The sequence below is a fragment of the Epinephelus lanceolatus genome, chromosome 22, assembly GCF_041903045.1.
Source record: "Epinephelus lanceolatus isolate andai-2023 chromosome 22, ASM4190304v1, whole genome shotgun sequence".
In the NCBI taxonomy this organism is placed as follows: domain Eukaryota; kingdom Metazoa; phylum Chordata; class Actinopteri; order Perciformes; family Serranidae; genus Epinephelus; species Epinephelus lanceolatus.
Genome location: NC_135755.1, coordinates 25,378,613 through 25,398,582, shown reverse-complemented (window position 1 = coordinate 25,398,582; position 19,970 = coordinate 25,378,613). Strand labels below are relative to the sequence as shown.

The 19,970-nt window shown below is 39.6% G+C and overlaps 1 protein-coding gene across 1 annotated transcript in view; it reads left to right on the top strand.

Moving 5' to 3' along the window:
- The window catches only part of col25a1 (collagen type XXV alpha 1 chain), a 196,768-nt gene that overhangs the window by 167,943 nt on the left and 8,855 nt on the right, over positions 1–19,970 (top strand). The window contains exons 14-32 of the mRNA XM_078164124.1: positions 1,526–1,558; positions 3,570–3,605; positions 5,563–5,607; positions 7,878–7,940; positions 9,132–9,200; positions 9,978–10,022; positions 10,542–10,586; positions 11,642–11,719; positions 12,105–12,128; positions 14,872–14,916; positions 15,105–15,149; positions 15,429–15,509; positions 15,926–15,988; positions 16,163–16,213; positions 16,845–16,871; positions 18,527–18,607; positions 19,001–19,036; positions 19,559–19,612; positions 19,706–19,759. Of these exons, the coding sequence (XP_078020250.1) occupies positions 1,526–1,558; positions 3,570–3,605; positions 5,563–5,607; positions 7,878–7,940; positions 9,132–9,200; positions 9,978–10,022; positions 10,542–10,586; positions 11,642–11,719; positions 12,105–12,128; positions 14,872–14,916; positions 15,105–15,149; positions 15,429–15,509; positions 15,926–15,988; positions 16,163–16,213; positions 16,845–16,871; positions 18,527–18,607; positions 19,001–19,036; positions 19,559–19,612; positions 19,706–19,759 (975 nt within the window). The remainder of the gene's footprint in view (positions 1–1,525; positions 1,559–3,569; positions 3,606–5,562; positions 5,608–7,877; positions 7,941–9,131; positions 9,201–9,977; positions 10,023–10,541; positions 10,587–11,641; positions 11,720–12,104; positions 12,129–14,871; positions 14,917–15,104; positions 15,150–15,428; positions 15,510–15,925; positions 15,989–16,162; positions 16,214–16,844; positions 16,872–18,526; positions 18,608–19,000; positions 19,037–19,558; positions 19,613–19,705; positions 19,760–19,970) is intronic.

The window sequence follows — 19,970 nt, the reverse complement described above, 5'->3', positions numbered from 1 at the left end:
GGTGTTAATTGCGTGTGCAGCATCCTCTGATACTTGTTTTCACATGGTGGCCTTTTGATTAAAAGTGTGCTGTAAAGTCTTATTTTCCACAATATTAGCTCTTTATGGTCTCATCCTGCTGAGATAAATAATGAGAACAAAACTTAATCATGCGAACATATAGTCCCTAGCTTGATTATTAACTTAACAAGGTGAGATCTTTTGTTGTTTCTTTTTTTGTACAAGACGTAACAATGAAGTCCAGATGTGAGGCATTCTTACTATCCATCCCAGCCGAGAAGCAACAGGTGTAAAACAGCTCTGACTTTGATGTTTGTTTTGTTAAAACAATTCAACCAAAGCACAAAAAAATCCAAATAATGGGTCGCTGTATAAAGTTTCCTGTTCTATTCTAATTTTTAAGCGAACCGCAACATGTCATCCATGTTGTTTCTTAAGTATTTGACCAAAAGCATTTTACTTCATTGTGTAAAAACATGAGAAAGCCTTTTATTCATCTTCGATAGTGTAACATGAGGAGCCTGTTTACACAGCTAACTGTAAAAGTTCATCCTCTCAGATCTTCTGTTCTCTCTATAAAATACGGAAGAAAACGCTCGTATAAAAAGTGGAATGATAACTTTTAAGATATGGATAGAGGCACACTTCAGTATGCAACAAAGCCCAGCTGTAAACAGTAACGCAGTTTATTGTCTGCAAAAAAAATGCCGCAATTAAACATGCCTTGTGTGCTATGCATCGTAATGACTCCCATAAAAAGCTGAGGGCGAGAGGCATTCCTTCAGCAACTTCTGAGCGCAAGGCGTATGTGTAGTGAAACCACAGAGTCCACACCAGAGCTAAAGACCCAGTCTCCTTCTCCCCACTCCCTTTTCCCACCAACCGCCCATAATTACGCTTATTGGCCCCTTGTTTTATGTATGTTTTTACTGTACGCTGCAAAACTAATGCAGTGCATAAGAAAGGGCCTGGGTTCTCCATGTTTGGATGATTTTGCTGGAAAAATGTGACACAAGTAGCTCTGTCTCCTTCCAGTTCAATACCTTACCTGAAGAGATGCAATGAAAAATAAAGTTTAAATGTTGCCGTTAGTACTCAACCCCCTCAGCTCCTATACTGTTGGGGATTTCTTCTGCATAGTGTTAAATTTCATGTCATCACCAGTATGCAGCTGCACTCTGACAGTGTAAAAACAATGAAATGATTCCCAGCACTGTAGTTATAAAAATGCTGCCTCCAACTTTTGTGAGAAGGTACATTCAATCTGAACGCTGCTTAGAATAGCAGACAATCCTCTTCATAATTGGATTTCACACAGTTTCGTCCAGACAACTCAGTGAATGCAGAACTTGGGCAATTATGTTCTGCATTGTTCCGAAAAAATAGGTTTCTTTCATATTTTTTTTTAAAGCTGTAATTGCACAGTAATGTTCACCGCATCCAGTTTTATAATAACCCCTGTCACTTTTGGACGGTTTTCCATGTTGTACCTTTCTAATTTTTGTTTTCTTTATCTTCCTCTCAGGGAGATGCTGGCTCTTCAGCAGCAGGCATCAAGGTGAGAGCTAAGCTAACGCTAAAGGTTTTTCAATGTCAGTGTCTTGATCCTCATTAGGTGTAGTTTGTAGGTTCAGACTTACCAAGTGGAGTTTTAAAGAAGCAATGTGTAGCATTTAGTGGCATCTAGTGGTGAGGATTGCAGATTGCAACGTGCTGAGTCTCGCCCCATGTGCCAAGCGTGAACTCCTGGTTAGGAGTTTTTGACCCGGAGACGAATTATTCGCAGAGGTCTCTTCCTCTCCAAAACAAACAGACACTGTTGCCAACTCCTCAGTAAGAAAAGTAGCTACTGGCTGTCCTAAAAGTTGCTAGAAGTCGCTAAATGACGTCATTGCCTAATTTGCATAATTGTCCATATGCATGTAATTGTAATGGCTGCTGTAGGAGAGAGGAATAACGTTGTGGGAGAGACAAAAACTGAGTAAAAAAACACCCTGAATATGTTTAGAACTACAAATGAACCTTCTTTCAGTGATTTATATTAGACAAAGAAAATTTTACATTTACATCCCGCCCTGACTGTAAACCAGGTCGGGATCAGCCAGCGGCAGTTTCGCGCATGCGCGATTCACTTGCAGTCTGGACGTGGAGGGGTTAACATCTCCTGCTCTGACTGCTGCTGGGTGGGAGGACTGGGCTGTCTGTGAGTGCTTTGAGGCGAGAGAGGAGCCCACAGCAGCATCCGCTGCTTGTTGAGAAGAATAAGAATGATACATGCTCTCACAGCAGCGTGTCCAGAAGTCTTCAATAACATCAGAAAAAGTCGCTAGATTTGTCGCTAGTCGCTTTTTTGAAAAAGAGTTGCTAGAGGGGTCTGAAAAGTCGCTAAATATAGTGACAAAGTCGCTAAGTTGGCAACACTGCAAACAGACCAGGTGATTAAAACTGCTAAAATCACAGAATAAACAGTTTCACATTAGAAATCAGTGTTTCTCTGATGTTGTTTGGCTTGTCACAGACGGACCGCTAGCCCAACACCTGCTTATCTGTGCTCACCTTTTGTCTCATATAAGATCCAGATGTTCAGGAGATTTTTATCTGGAGCCAAGTTATCCTTAGAGGTCTCCTCCTCAAAAGAAACAGACTTGATAATTTAAGCCAGTGAAAAAACGGAATAAAGCAGTTCCACGCAAAAATCTGTGTTTTTCTGACACTGTTCGACTCATCGCGGAGGGGCTGCTAACTATGGAGGCTAACTCAAAAATGTGTATGGCCCCTTCTCGAGCCAGTGTTTGGTTTGTCCAGTCTCAACTAGTGTAGCAACATGGCGGACTTTGTGGACAAGGACCCACTCCCTACGTAGATATAAAAGCTCATTCTATGGTAACAAAACCACAACAAGTCTCATTTTCAGGCAATTACACACTACAGAAAAGAGGTTACTAGATATTTACACAGAGTAACTTCCATGTGTAACAAACTGCTTACCAAGCTAACTGGACCAACTCCAAAACTAACGTTAGCTAACTAACATATGACCTACTTGGAGTGAGATGTAAAAAAGTAATATGATATTACTGTATATGATCTGATATTGGATCAAAATGCGCTTTAATAATGACGTAAAGTTCCCTCCAAAAACCTCAGTATAGGATACAGCCGTAAATATTAGCCCAAATAACATCAGTTAGGTTAAGCTAACGTTTAGCTTGATCATCAATCTGAAGTAGCTAAAGGTTAAGCTAACGTTTAGTTTGATCATCAATTGGAAGTAGCTAGCAAAGAACTTAGGAACGACCTAACACACAAACTCAATAATGGATTTAAGAGAAGATAAGAGATAAGATTTCACTTTATTGTGAGAAAAAACCCCTGAAATTTGTCTTGCGTCCTAGGACGTCAATTGTTTCACATAAATTGTCCTACGAATAACCAAGGCACAGAATGCCGTGATGCGGTTTGCAGCCATGCCGTGCACCAAAAGCGAAAGTGTGTGGATTTACAAATAGCAGGTTCACACAATCCAGAAATGAAGCAGCTGAAAATAAAACTCTTTGCATGTTTTACAGGGTGAACCTGGAGAGCCTGGACGAAGTGGACTAAAGGTAATAATTGCACTTTTCTACATATTGCTCTTTGATGCGCAGCAGATAGATAGTAGCACATCAATAAACAGACGTAGCATTAACGTTAATCATAGTATGGTTTTAACCACATAAGCTGTATTTTGTTGAATATATATTGTTTGTTGATTTTAATAGGTGTTTCTATTAATAAGTGACTATGGGAGTAAAATATTCAAGTATGAAGTGATAGAAAATTCTCAGCTTTCTGTATCTGGCTGAACATATGTCTTTATTTTTCATCACTGTGTATACACAGATGCTGGCAGATACAGTAGTTTGGATAGGAGCATTCCAAACTTGGTTGAACCTCACTGTTTAAAGTGTAACAAGGATGGTTGTACATGGGGGGGCTCACTGAGTAGAGCCTGACACTTCAACTTTGGTGCATCACAGTGCTCCGACTTATTTTACATTTACTTTGGCGTGATACTTGTTTTGAGCCAGCGCAAGGTCCCAGGTATCATACTAACACCTCTGGATATACTAAATCTTTTCTGCTGCATTTTATCGTGACCTGTACTTGACAGAATCTAAAACCACCAGGTAATTCCAGTACTTTGCTTTGCATCAGTCCATCTCCACAAGTTTTTGTGGTTTAAGCCATATTTGTTAGACCTCTCTCTCAGCCAGTTTTTGCTCTCGTGTTTGGCACACTTTCCAAGGAAATCAGAGGAATTTTGTTAGAGAAACAGTTGCTGATGAGAAACTAATAAAACAAGCATGCAGCAGAAAAGGAGCTATTTTCCTGCAAAATAAAAGCCATTACTCGTCCCTTGACCAGACTGCTGCCAAGATTGCACCAGCGCTCCATCTAATTACACTTTTTAATCCCAAGTGCTGCGCCCCATTAATTCCCCCTCTCTTTTCTCTGTTTGGACAAACTGGTTCCAGACAGACAGAAGGGCAAGTGTCTTTTTTTTCTGCTCTGCTGCAACGACAACATTCGTGGCCTAACTAATTTTTTGACTGCTTTATCTTATCTCTCATTTTACAGCCGTTCTGCTTGTGCTGACACACTTACAAATTGTATTTCTCATCAAAACGGCCATCATGGGATTGAGTTGTTGTCCCCCGTTAAATATTACCACTGGAAGGCATTCAAGTGTTGGTGAAGTAGCAGTCCACAAGAAAGACTTTTATTCATTAGTTTTACAATGCTTTCATTAGCCACAATGGAAATTTACAGGCCTCTCTCTGATCCCAAGTGACATTACAGTTGATCATTCTCGTGCGCCGCTAATCATTTCTTTTCTCATGCCATAAATACAATGGTCTTAATAGAGCGTTAAACTATCCAGAGTCAGACATTTTGTTTTGAAAGTCTCGCAGACGCCTCACAAGAGACTTGACCTCTGATTTTTCCACAGTTTAATCAAATGACTCTGCGTTACTCAAACTTGCATATAATGGGAGTTTGGAGTTCTCAACTTGACAATGACCCGACCTTGGTAACGGAGGAATGGGCCAACTCCTGGCTTCCAGCACTGCCAAACTCTAACGACCTTGAAGCCACGGCAGCTCTCTCAAACAGCTTTTGCAACTTTAATCCAAAGTATCTGACGGTTTTTCCTTCCAGAAACCAGAACTTTTCACACCTGCCCAAACCAATAAAAGCATAAAAAATAAGACTCCATTGCACTTTGTGGAGGGTTGAGTGTTATAACAAGCACTAATCACGCTGTCAAGCCATGGCTGCATGAGTTGGTTTGAAAGTGCATGTGCAGTACCTTCTGCTAGTGCTTACCGCAAGCAAACGACAGTCAACATACACTTACTGACGGCAGGCCACTTTTCAGAATTACAGCAGCTTGATAGCCAGAGAAAACACAAATAGAAAATACGGTGTAGAGCTAATAGAACCCCAAAGAGCCTACAAATGAGGCTTGACTCAGCTTAGCTTGGCTTGGCTGTAACATGTCACACTCTTCCTGTGTAGGGAGAGCCAGGACTTCCAGGGCTGCCTGGACTCCCAGGGATAAAGGTAAATTCTTCGCTGTTTTCATCCCCAGTCATTCCCTCGGTGTTGTCCCTGTCCATCCTCTTCAGCCCGTCTGTAGCAAGAGTTCGGCGCAAATCTCAGCCGGCCTATCGTCATGCCTCATGCACGACACGTTAAGGTCTCATAATCTTGCTTTTCCTGCTGTGTGGGATTGGTAGCGAGACTGCAAGGTTCCATCTGCTCCAATGCAGACTCACAGTAACACCTGTACATTCAGCGCAGTGAAAAGTAAGGAGCTCAGACAAACTGACAAGGCCAATCGGTCGATGCTTTTCATCTGAAAGTGCTTGAAGAAAAAAAGGTTTGTGAATAGTGTAGAGGTCTATTAAAGGTATACTATGCAGGAAATGTTGGTTTATTACTTATAAGTACACTACAAGCTACTGTAGGAATGTTAGTTCTAGAATACACCTACTGGTGCTACTTGGACACATCCTCAGTGATGAACCTGCGGTCACGGGGTGTTTCAGGTCTTTAATCTTCAGACACCCTCACCAGTGCGACCCAGCTGGGGGTGATCACACCCCGACTTGTGTCCAAGTGGCCCACTACTCCACGGATCCCCCCTCCGGATCCACAGCCATTGTGAGGCTCCTTCAGCGGCCTCGAAGATGTTTTTGATGGCTCTTTTGCACAGCTGACCTTTTACTCCAAGGAGTTTGAGGGTTTGACGCAATAGCTGGCCAGCAAATCTGCAGCACGCAACCTCGATTGGTTATGTTACATTTGTTTTAATGGAAAAAGCCAATACTTATTAAGCTAACTAAAGCTAAACAGGCCAACTGCGCGTCGCTCTTCATCTCCATCCTCTCCTTCAGTGCTCGCCAGTGAAAGTGAAAGCCAACCCCAGATTCACTCTCGTTTTGGAACGAGCTTTGTCTGCTTATCGTTTTACTTGCTATATTTGCGTCTTTTTTGATGCTGTGTCCATGATTTTTGTAGCTTTCTCTTGGATGCGTGCTACTTATGGCACGCTGTCATTGTCTAGTCGCTACACACCCAGTAACATCCAAAAAACAAAACAGAAAATACAGTCAGAGGGTGGAGCCTCCGCAGATAAACACACAGCTACACCGAGTCTATACATAGTTTTTTAAGAAAATCCTGCATACTATACCTTTAATTGATGATGACATTGCATCCCTGGCAACAACTTCAGTCCATTTCCTGGAAGTGTCATCAAGAGACTCCCTGCAAAATGGTTCTAATCTGGAGAGGAAGTTTGATTTTTATTTATTAATTTAGAATGTATCAAATTAGGCTTTTTTGTTTTAGTGAAAGTGCTCGCTTGTTTACTGTATCATAAAAAAAACTACAGCAGATGGTAAAACAAGAGGGACATATTTCACTGCCATCTGATACTTAAAGAACAGCAACCACTTCAAGGTTTCTCAGGATCATTAGCTTGAAATATAACATGAATGCAAGGAATGCTCACACAGGCATGATGAGATGATGCTTGTTGCTGTTTTGGTTTTGTTTTCCTCTTTTTGTGTGCATGTAATGTGCTGGCCTTGTAAAAAAAAAGCCCTTTCATTTTACATTTTATATACTCCTGTTTTTACTTAAGGCCTGAATGCTTGATGGATTCTAACAATATTTTTGCTAACGTAGCACTCTTGGGTTCTGAGCTCGGCTTGCACTTTGTTCTGCTCCGCATTCTTGGCTGTTTATCCGATCAAAGTTTAAAAGTTTGAGAGGCAAGTGTCCATTACCTCTCCAAAGGCTTCCAGAGGGCCCAAACTACAGTAGGTGGGTCGCAGATGGTCGAGCAGTTAAGTTATTTCACAATCAAATGTGATGTAAATCAAATCAGCATCACACCTCGTACTGGAAGCTCACTCCTCGTAAGTGAAAGTGCAAATGCAAAAATGTTCAAGCTTCTTCATAAGTGGCAGAGAACCTGGTTTTTGCACACACTTAAGCCGATCGCTTCATGTGCTCTGATGAGTTTCTAACAAGGTCAGTCGTAACGTCTGTTAAGCTCATAAGAGGAGTCATTAATGTTCAGTATGTGAAACCAGGGGAGAAATTAACACGCCACTGATAATTTGTGTCCGTGTGTGTGATTTATGCATGTGTCCCTGAGTGTGTGTTTGCGTGCAGTACGCGCATGCCTGTCATTTTGAATACGTTTGGCCATGCATCTTGTGTATGTGTTTAGCGCTCATTAGCAGCGAGTGGAGGTAGAGCTACACCAAAAATGCCCTGTGGAAAAATAAATAATATTTGCTGATTTTGTTTTTTTACAGGGTGAGCCTGGATTCCTCGGTCCCCAGGGAGAGCCAGGGCTTCCAGGACTCCCAGGAACTAAGGTGGGTGACTTTCCTCAGTAACTATCTTGTTTATCACAATGTGAGAGTGCCACAGTGCATATTTCAAGTCAATGACAATGAGTTGCAACAAATCTGACAGCTTTTCATCACGTCCTGTCAGTGCGATCGTCATGGAAATCAGTAATCCCTCCAGATTTACGGGCTCATTATCGATGAGTGTCACTTTACAGAGGTGATGAAGCCTTTGTTTCCTCAAAATGTCACTTGGAAGTGGTCAGAACGAGCTAATCCTCGCAGCTCCCCGTGAGTCGTGACATTATCACACTGTGGAGCCAGCGGTGATAATCCAGACACACTAGAATTAATGTTCCTGTTGTCCTTTTCCATCAGACTGCAGTGCATTGATAATCGAGATATATGAGCCTTGCGTTGTCATCTGGCATATCTCCGTTGCTTAATCAAATGTCAGGGTAAAGCTGAAAAGGAGGAGCATCGCTGATAGCTTTTCCTTGTGTTCAGGGCTGCTCACAGGTTTCAGACAACTTGGGTTTTACCCAGTTTTTCAGAGGGTGCTGCTAAAGTTGTTGGGTTTTTTTGTTATAAACTAAAAGTCTGCAAGTTATCATTGGCAAGCAGTTACTCGAAGAGAAACATTAATTGACTCAACACTGCTGAATAATGGTTGTGTCCCACTTGGTTTGAAGTATCAGAAATAAGTAATCGAGCAAGGATGGTCTCTGAGTTACACCACACCCCCCTCTAGTGGCCGTCTTAAGTCACTTCATGTTGAGAGAAAATGCACACCACCATACAGCAGAAGATTTACATTTTTATTCAAATATTCAAATGCAAGACAAAGACAGCTTGATGCAGATGTATATTTGTTTTTATTTTTCCTCAAAAATAACACCTCGTCAAAGGTCACGATCGAGCAGGAAGCTGATTGCTCTGACTCAGCATATATATCTACGATTCACCATGTAAATCTGTCGAGTAAGCAAACTCCTAAGAAAGGCGGGGAGCTCTTATAGTTGATTCCTCAGTCATGTCAATACTGCATAACATTAAGGAAACTGAAGACCATGCCTGATATTCAGAGGATGCATCACAGCTCCTCTGATTACAATTAAAGGAAACTGGCCTCAGGTCAGCCCTTCTCTGTGACAAATACAAGATGCAGGTGGAAAGAGGTGACTTGTTTTTGAGTAGTTTGTTCTTTTGTCTCTACAGGGTGAGAGAGGCGACCACGGGCCACCAGGAAAGGGTGAAAGAGGAGACCTTGGACCTATTGGACCAAAGGTCAGTCACCTGCACATGTGCAAAGACAAATGGCACAAATTTTGTGGGAAAAGAAGATCATTCAGTGGTATTTATTTTAAAGCATCCTGCTTGTTCACAACTCTTTTCACCCATTTTATTCATAGATTTTTGCTGCCATCTAGAGCTTCACTGATTTAAGCACACTATAAAGGCAAAAAGAGTTTCAAACGATAAAACTAGAACGCATTCCCAAAGCGAGGGCTGATTCGATTAATCAAATATTCAGTTGTGTGAACAAAGAGAGCTGGCTAAACCATTACAGCCTGTAATAAGTGCAGGACTTTCCCTGGAGTCGACTTAAAGTAAACCAAGTATAAATGAGTTTACCATTGTTTATGTCTGGCACTGACCCAGCAGGTATCTTCAGCTCCAGTCTAAACTTGGACAACACACAGATCTGTTTCACATCCTATTAGAAACCCCCAGAGTGAGACCTCCTTTATCAATGCCAGAGTTCAAATAAACACTCCCTCCATCGCCTGGCAGTTGTAGCATATTAAAAGCTGGTTATGTCAGTGAGGCTGACTGCGTCGCTCTCTTGAGAGGAGTAAAAGAGGCTGATGATATTTCCTTTGTGAAATATGCATTTAAAATGCATTGCATTTTTTATGATAAATTTGGATTGAGCCCATAAAGAGAGTTTGTTTTATGTTTTTCAATTTCATGTTTATATCTCAAGTACTTAGTGTGTCCTTTTTTATAGTCTCCCTCAAACCATGACTCTTTACGTCGTCTGTGTTTTCTTCCTCGCGGCAGGGTTCACAAGGAGAGGCTGGTATACCTGGTGCCAAAGGGTCAAAGGTGAGCATGGCAGATGTGTTTTCTTTAAATTTGGTGAACACAGCGCTTTAATTAGATAGTCTTCTAATTAGATTTTGCAGGTAATAAAGATTTGCACCATTCAATGTTGTTTTAGTTCCTCTAATACCTCTCTAGCTGCAGACTTGGAGTGGAATTCAATGCCGGGGGAGGTTTAGTGTTAGTTATCGTAGCAGTGATATTAATATGGGTATAATATTTATTAGTGTTGTTGCACTTGTTTTTGTACCAAGTCTCTGCAATGCTAAAGTATGTATCTAAAAAAGACATTTTAATTGCACCAAGGTTCTGAAAACAATACACATGATGAAAAGTCCCACACAGCAGTGTAATTTTTCATACTATGTTGTGACTCAAAATACTATAACTTGTTGTACAATAATAATGGGGTTGATGTGATATATAATTTCAAAACATGTGCCGCACATTTTTCCATGAAAAATAATGTAATAATAATAGCAGCGGCAATTTGTTAATCATTTTTGTTTGTCTTCACATTAGGGGGAGACTGGAGATAAAGGAGACTTGGGGTCTATTGGACCGAAGGTAAGCAAGTAATTTAAAGAAGATAGATGCTGTTATTCTCCCCTTTATTGATTGATTTCAATGTGTTGCATGCCGATTAACATTAAAAACTTTTTTTTTACCATGATATACTACACCAAGGGCGGGCCAAAACTTCAAGGCACACCTGTATTTATATCTGTGCACACTAGCCTCTATGACGTGTGTTATCACTCTTAACGTGACATTAATGTTTGTTTCTTAAACTAAGCACAAAAAGTAAGGAAATTTGTGTTTGGTAGATTTCTTTGTTGTAACAATGCTGCTTGGCAATAAATTGGTTGCTGGTGGAAAGCCTGTCTCTGATATCCCCCGTTATATGGAACTTGGCCTTCAGTTTGCAGATGGTACTAGGGCTCACTCCAAATAATGCTGCAACTTGGTTTTGGGGAACACCGGCAAAATTTTCATGGACACAACCCACATACTCAGCTCTGCTGCTCATCCCACAAATGCATGCTCCTTACAAATGTGGCACCATTTAAAAGGGAAATAAACAGGCTTTCCAATTGTATAAGATTTATTGCCAAGAACCATTGTTACAACAAAGAAATAATCTACCAGTCACAAATTTCCTTACTTTTTGTGCTTAGTTTATCTACTGATATCAAACAAGAATTGGCATACAACTATTACTCGTGAAAAATTTATTTACGTAATTATTCAAGAACTTATTTTGAACATTTTAAAATGACATCAAAGTGCCAATAACTCATCCATTTAATGTAAGATCATGTAAGATAATTTGATGTGTCCCACACTATTAATTCATAACTTTTTGTGTAGGCTCAGTTGAATATTTCAATTATAATGATTGGTTATCACCTAATCCAATGGCATACCCGGATTGGCATCACCGTGGCACCCCATTTGCGAACCACTGTACTACACTACACATTTATTACCACCAGAGGGCAGCAGTTAAACCTCAGCAGTTTTTGATCCTGGTCTTAAATGTCTCTGATGTTGTATAAATTGGGTGTGCAGTGTGAAAGAAAATGTGTTTAAATGTGTTTCTCAATGCCAACAATGTGCAGGGCCCCCCTGGGCAGAAAGGAGACCAAGGAGCCACTGAAATCATCGACTACAATGGAAACATTCAGGAGGCTTTACAGGTCAGAAAAGTTGTTATATAAATTAGCTCATTTATGTTATCATTGTTGCTTCAAATAGATAAATAACTGCGAGAATGATGGTGTTTCTGTTATGTTATCATGACCTAGACCTCAGTCATCTTTTAAGCATGATAGACCTTCCTCACATTTTCAAATTTCTATGTCTGTGGTTCATGAGAAAAAGCATTTGTTAAAGTGTAATGCCCTCAAATTAACACTATTGAGGGTATGTACAGATAAACAGGCTAACATCTGTTTAATAAATAACTAATTTTGAGGGTATATCTGTGCCAAATGTGCTGACACAAAGGTTTTCTTTCCTGTATGACTTCTGCAATCTTATCTCTCACCTCCTCCCCATTGCCACACCTTTGGCCCACTGCAGAAGATTACCACTATTACAGTAACGGTAATTAGGCTCTGTGTATTCTTTGTATTGTGTCACCTCCATAAATTATTCATCTCTGTCCTCGCATGGGCCCAACCCTGGTTTGCACTGCCTTGTTGTATTTGTGCTCCCTTACCCAGCAACATGTTTGCATAACAGTGAATGAAACAGTATTCAGTGCTGCGATTTGCTTTTGTGTGATCGACCCCACAGGCTGCCTGAGTTGCTGGTTGTCTCCCTGAACGTCAGTAAAACATCCTTTAAAACAACATCATGAGAAAATGTTTGAAAAAGCGTTTCCCAAAAGTCACACAGTCCGCTTTTGGTCAAAATCATTCCAAGCACATAGCAGTTGTAATTATAGTTAAGGCTAGATTGCCAAGCAGTCAGAACTAGTCCCAAAACTCCAAGGCCCTGCTTTGTGTTCATTTAATTGAACACTTGTTTGGGAATATGCACCAAGAATAACACTGACTGATAGGAGATCTGAAGTTTGGCCCTGTCTTGAAGAGGGTCTCTGTTCAAAATCTAGTTTTAAAGCCATCATTGTGTCAGTTTTTTACTTGCATAATTCTAAATTATTGTGTTCAATTTATGCGTCATTAGGTTTCAACACAGCCAGGGAGGTATTCCAGGTTAGAAAAAGGAGACATCACAGAGAAAGTGTGCTGGCAGGTGTTAATGCCTAGCATCTGCTTTTTGTACGTTTCACTGATTTCCCTGTCAGCATTCAATTATTACATTTAATTATATAAGATAAGAAAAATAAATATAGCAATTTATCTTCCATGCAAAACATTATAAATGACAAATAAAAAAATGTTCAACATCAACTAAGTTTTGGGAAAAAATTGGGAAAACAAGTGACGCATAATTTGTGCCTTACTTCTTACTATTATAGCAACATAATGTCTTATGTTGGCTAGCATTAGGGGTGAGAATCACCAAAGGCCCCATGACATAACGACACTTAAGCTAAGTCTTGATACATTGTTATTGCAATTTTAAACATTTTACGATTTGCTGATTATTGCAATATTACATACTACGATATACTGCGATTATTTGTCAACATCTGTTTCATCTAATAAGTTTTCAGTCTGTTCTTTTCACTTCATTTTTTTTGCAGCAAAATGTATCTAGTGGACTGGAAAAGCAATTGATTTTATTATTCTAATAGGCTATTAAAAGCTTAATATGTATTTGCAATATTAATAATTTATATAATTAAAAATCAATACTTGCTGCCTGTGTATCGACAAAATATTACCACACAAAATATCGTGACACTATGCTGTATAGATTTTTTTCCCCCACTGCTAGTTTGCATAGTGTGGAATTAGCATGTTTAGCATCAAAAACACTGAACTGAAACTGTCCTGTTCATAAAAACACAACTTTAATAGGATTATGTTGGTTAGCATGGGGCAGACTTAGCATGTTTAGCATCACAAACAATGAACTGAAATGGTCTTGTCCATAAAAACACAACTTTAATAGGATTATGTTGGTTAGCATGGGACATAATTAGCATGTTTAGCATCACAAACACTGAACTTTAACTTTCTTGTCCATAAAAACTCAACTTTAATAGGATTATGTTGGTTAGCATGGGACAGAATTAGCATGTTTAGCATCACAAACACTGAACTGAAACTGTCTTGTCCATAAAAACACAACTTTAAAAGGATTATGTTGGTTAGCATGGGACAGAATTAGTATGTTTAGCATCACACAATCATTCTAGCATTTAAGCTACATACGTGAAGTACTGCACAAAATTGCACACATTTAAAATACTGTAATATAAATTGTTAAAAGTGGGCTTAAGTGTAACAATTCTCACTTCAATGTGCCTTACTCTTTAAATGTGGCACTAAATTTTGTATTCCACAGTGATAAACATGTTATGTTGGTTAGCATGCTATACAATTAGCATGTTTAGCATCAGGCATCATAAACTCAAACTTTTCTAAAGAATCATCCTTGTTTAAAAACACATTTTTATTTGTTTTATGTTGTTTTAGTGTTTCAGCAATGGAAGCTAAGTGTAGCTAAGTATATGATTTAATCTTAATGCAAAAAACTGCACACATTTAAAATACTGTGATATAAATTGTTCAAAGTGGACTTAGTTTACAAATTCTTCACTTCTTTGGGCCTTACTCTGTATATGTGGCACTAAAGTTTGTATTCCAGATCAATAAACCCAAAGCATTATGAGTTTTGTTGGTTAGCATGGTAGCAACTTAGTATGTCCAGCATCACACATACAGAACTGAAATTTTCTTAAAATCATCATTGTTTACTAAAACAAAATTACATTTGAATTACTCTTATGAAGCTTCCTCTCTGATTGCAGCATTCAGGTGGAATCATAGGTGTGATACACAGCATGAATATCTTCCATCATCCCCCAAAGAAATATTGCTTCAAACTCAAATGGAATTGAATGAATGGTTCATGATCATGAAAAACGCTCACATCTGTTAATGATATTTATTGATGCGTCTGTTGTAGCTAACATGTTTTTGACTTTGGCATGTGTCTTTGAGTTGAGCATCATAGTTTATAACTGATTTCTAACTTGTTTTGTGCTGTTTCCAAGTCATTTCATTGTGATGGTCAGTTCCACTGATGAAATGTAGTTCTTTGTTTTCAAACAATAAGTTGATATTGACATGAGCAACCCCAATGAAACATTATTCCCTCAGCTGATTCGGAGACTAATTTAAGCACCTCCCGTGTCTCTGTTTCTGATCAGGGTCCTCCTGGACCTCCTGGGCCGATGGGGCCTGACGGGAAGAAGGTAAAAATGTTCTTCTGCTTTAGTAACCCCACCTACAATGCCTAATGTTTTCATAACATGTGCAAAACTCATGTCGACTGGCACTTCTTTATTTAAGGAACAGACTCTCAACATACCATCCTACAAGTGCAAAATCAAACAGGTAACATCTGCATTTGCACTGTGCTTGTCTTTTTGTCCTCTCCCAGGGCGATCGCGGTATGCCTGGTCTCCCTGGACTCGACGGTGAAAGAGTGAGTTCATTTTATATAATCATTTATCGACGATTTAAATTTTGATTTGGTTTATAAATAGCAAAGACCTTCACTGAAATTACTTTATATTGATTAGGTTATTACCTGAGGATTATCTCAGATGAATGAGCAGAGCTAAGAGAGACTTAGGACCTTTTATACATCTTTGTTTGTACTGCCTTATACAAAATATATTTGCATAAATATCCACAGGGTGAATAATTAAAACACAGTAGTTCCTTTTTATTTCTATGTTTACATTTTGCCCTCCCCTCTCAGGGCTACAAAGGTTCCAAAGGAGACATGGGAATGCCTGGAGCTTCAGGGGATAAAGGAACAACTGGTTTACCTGGCCTACCTGTAAGAATCTACACATATTTTCAAACTGTTTCCTAAGTTCAAGTTTTATTATTAGTGTCCCTGTAGGGCAATTGGTTGTGCAGCAAGTAAACAAAATACATAAATACATACAATCAAGGTCCAAGGGGGGGTCGGGGGGGACACACAGTGTGTCGAAACAACAGTAGACACTGGGACATAGCCAATAAGAAGTTATATAAAAGAGAAACTAATATCCCAAGTGCATAGGAAGTAGCATCTAAAATAGCCTACACAGAGTAGGAACAGTACATAGTACCAGTATGATGATGATCATCACACATAAAAATCATCATAATAAGATTAAGCCTTTTGAAAAATCTTAGTTTATCAGAACTCTTCCCCCATCTTATAAGATAAAAACCACACATGTCTAATGCAGCTGTTGTTCCTTATAGGGTGTCAATGGAGTAAAAGGAGATAAGGGTGATTCAGGTCTACCTGGGCCTCAGGGTTCTTCAGTAAGTCAAATTTAAGACATTTATCATGACTCGCCATTAACGTACTCCAGTAGTTGTATTATGTTGTTCATTGCAAACTTTCATACAGTTATGTTGTTAATGTGAACTGTAGTCAAAATATGTTATTGCAGAATCATGATTTGGTGATAAAATATTTATGTTTAATAATTGCAGATCACTGGACCTCCAGGGCCACCAGGGCCCCACGGACCCCCAGGGCCCATGGTGAGTGTTTTAATCATTAATCACATAATATCAAACTACAAATACAGATTGTATCCTTGCCATTCATGACCATACTCATACGGCAATATGAATTGCAATGTAATGAGATGCTGTATAATCTCTACTCGACTCAATTTTATTTATAAAGCATCTGTCATACAAACGTGACCAAAGTGTTCAGATAGCACAGACACAATGTAAAAGATAACGCATATAATTACACATAAAGCATTGCAAGACTGGAAAATTACAAGGAGAAGACAACAACAATCATCTTGCAGGAATAAAAATACATGACGCAAAGCTGTGGTTACAGTAACGTACAAAAACATGTACAGCACTGGTTCATGTTACAACAAGCCCACAAACTTGTGCTGTCAGTAACTGATCCTCCAGTTAAAAACACAGGGCTGGGAACTTGACAATTTTTGCCCTGTCAGAAAATTCACAGATCTATACTTGTTCTACTTCTCCCATCCAAACATCCTCAACAGCAGGTTATTACAAGAAGGAAAGATAAGAAGTAGAAAGACAAAAGCAAAAATGCTTGAGTTGTATGAAATAATACATAAGTATGCTGATAATGAGTGCAGCCACAAGCTAATACTTTGCATTGTTTTCATGTTTTCAGGGCCCCCATGGTTTCCCTGGACCAAAGGTAAACCTCAGCAACAAAGCACAGTGCATGTATGATAACAACTCACATTCAGGTCATTATGAATGTAATTTAGCTAGGGCTGCACAGTAGGCCCAGTGCAATATCCATATTTTAGGAGCTGCATTTTTTTGGATAGAGGTAAAATGTGTGACATTATAAATGAAACATTGTGCAGCTGCATGGATGCCATATTCCAGACTTAAAGGAACGTATATGTTTGATACGGACTCCAACAAAAATCATATCATCATTTTTATTTATGTTTGTCAATGAAAATGAAATGCAAAAATTCCAATTTCCACTTAAACCACGACTCATTTTGCAATTGCAATATCTGTCAAAATAATCAGAACGCCAGCCGTGGCTGGAGGCATTATGTTTTCAGGTTGTCCGTCCATCTGTCCGTATGTCTGCCTATTGATCCATCCATCCTACTATTGAGAACATGATATCTCAAGTATTAAGACAATTTCTTCAATTTTTTTTTTTTTTTTTTTTGGGGGGCATTTTTAGCCTTTAATGGATAGTGTGATGGGGAGAGAGAGAGGGAGTGACATGCAGCAAAGGGTCACAGGCCAGAGCCGAACCTGGGCCGCTGCGGCAACAGCCTTGTACATGGGGCGCCTGCTCTACCACTAAGCCACCGACACCCCAAAATTTCTTCAAATTTGGCACAAATGTTCACTTGGAATCATTGATGAACTGATTAGATTTTGGTGGTCAAGTGTCTAAGGTCAAGATCACAGTGATCTTGCATCCATCTCATTCTTGGGAATATCTGAAGAGCACCTTGATGGAATTTCTTCAAATTTGGCAAAAACATCCACTCTGAGTCAAGGATAGATTGATTGGAATTTGGTGGTTATAACTCAAAGGTCAAGGTCATTGTAACACCCTCTGTCTCATCCGTTTGAATGTGATATCTTACAAATACCTTGAGGGATTTTCTTCAAATGTGGCACAAATATCCACAACGAGTTAAGAATGATGTGATTAGATTTAAGTGGTCATAGGTCAAAGGTAAAGGTCAATTTGACCTTGTCCGTCCTTCAAATTTGGCACAAATGTTCACTTGGACTGAAGAATACACTGATTATTATAGTTTTTGCTCATTGTGCACATTTTTTATTAGTCATTTTTACCATTAGTCTCTGGTGAGACTCAAATGTAATTGTAATAATGTCTGCGCTTTTGTGTATATAGTTGTGCATCCTCTGACAATTTAGTGAAGCAATGTCCATTCAAAAATGAAAAATATTAATTAATCGCAGCAAAGAACAAGTGTGAGATGAGTATGAATCTTTATGAACATGCCGGTTTTTCAACTCTACACACCGTCACTGATGCATCTTCATTGTTTCTTGTAGAAACTTGTAGCATCACTGCAGCAAATGCTTTTCTTTAAGTTTTAATTAATATTTTGGTCAGCTACTGTATAGCAGGATGAACAAAGGGGGCAAGCCTAGATGATATTATTAATTTTTTCTTTACATTACATTTATTTAGTTGATGTTTCTATCCAAACCACCTTCCAGAAGTTCTTTGAACCATGTGGGTACAACCCCAAAAAGTGCAAGAATCATGCAGGAACATCAACTTTGACCAGCACAGGTGCATTCACAGGTACAGAAACTGTGTTGTGTCTGTTTCCTTAGGGGGAACCTGGTTTGCACGGTGTGAAGGGTATCCGAGGGGAACCAGGACACAAAGGGGATCGTGGTCCACTGGGTCTCCCCGTGAGTACAGCCATGCAACATGTGATATCTCCAACCACGTGATATCTCCAACCACAAAGCCCTGTCCTTTATTTTCTCAGACATCCATAGAAATCTCTCACTTCAGTTTTAGCCCTGTCTGATTTGTTATTGTGCATTAGTGCACATATTTGAGTGTGTGTTTGTGTGTGTCTGTTGTGTGTGTGTGTGTGTGTGTGTGTGTGTGTGTGTGTATGGCCCTCTCCATTTTCTGTCCTCATTTTCATGTGCCTGGGCTGACTATTTTGCCAACCTCCCTGTAACACAGTGTAATTTAGTTGTTGTAAACCCTGCCATCAACCTGTCCTAATAACAGTGTTCATCTGGTACTAATCCCGCCTTGTTCATGTCACTCATACCTCCATAACCACGCAGGGAGCCTCCGGCTTGGACGGCAAGCCCGGAATTAGGGTGAGTGTCATGTGACCAAGAGGCTTCACCACCCAACTTCTGCCTACTTTCCTCCCTCTCACCCTCCATACAGTCCCCCCTTTCCCTCAAAATTTACCACCATCACCCCATTTTACTATATTTTACTGTGACTGAAAAGAAAGTTATATACACTTCTGTTTATGTTTACATGATAGCTAGGTCTCATGAGCTGAGTTAAAATTCTCAGGATAAGGACCAGACAGACAGCAGTTACAGTAGGCATTGCAAGGCTCCCGTTTTGTCCCGTGTTGCATTAACTCAGCATTAACACACACTCATACATTAACTGTGTCAGCAGTGTTGTAAATGTCCTCTGTGGCCAATGCACGTGTACTAGCAGCAGCTCTGTGTGCAGGTTGTAGGTCAAACCAGATGGGAATATTGTACAAAATGTGGATGCTAAACAAAATTTTTGCTTTCCATGTGAAAATCAATTTTATTTTGAAATACCTGCTTTAGTCCAATGACGTAAACTCAACATGAGAACACTACTCTTTGCAGGGCATGGATGGGCCTGTGGGTCCAGCTGGTCCAGCTGGGCCGAAGGGTGACATAGTAAGACCAAAATTTAATTTTGTTCTCATATCTTACTGACGATGGAGTGTGTTTGTACTTAAGGTGACTGCAACACTGATTCATTTGTATTAGGGTGAGAAAGGAGCAACAGGCGAGCCAGGACCAAGGGGACCGTATGGACTACCTGTAAGTTTGTCAAGTATATTATCATGTTGAGGCCTCTTATTGTTATCTTTACATACATACATCTTGAATTGCCAACGTGCATGGTGCATTCCAAAAGTTTGGGTTTTCACACATTGGAAACGACAGCTTATGTGCAGTAGCATCACCATTGTATCACATTTCCCTCAGGTTGCAGTGGCAGAAACAAGCTTCCACACTATGTTTCATAACA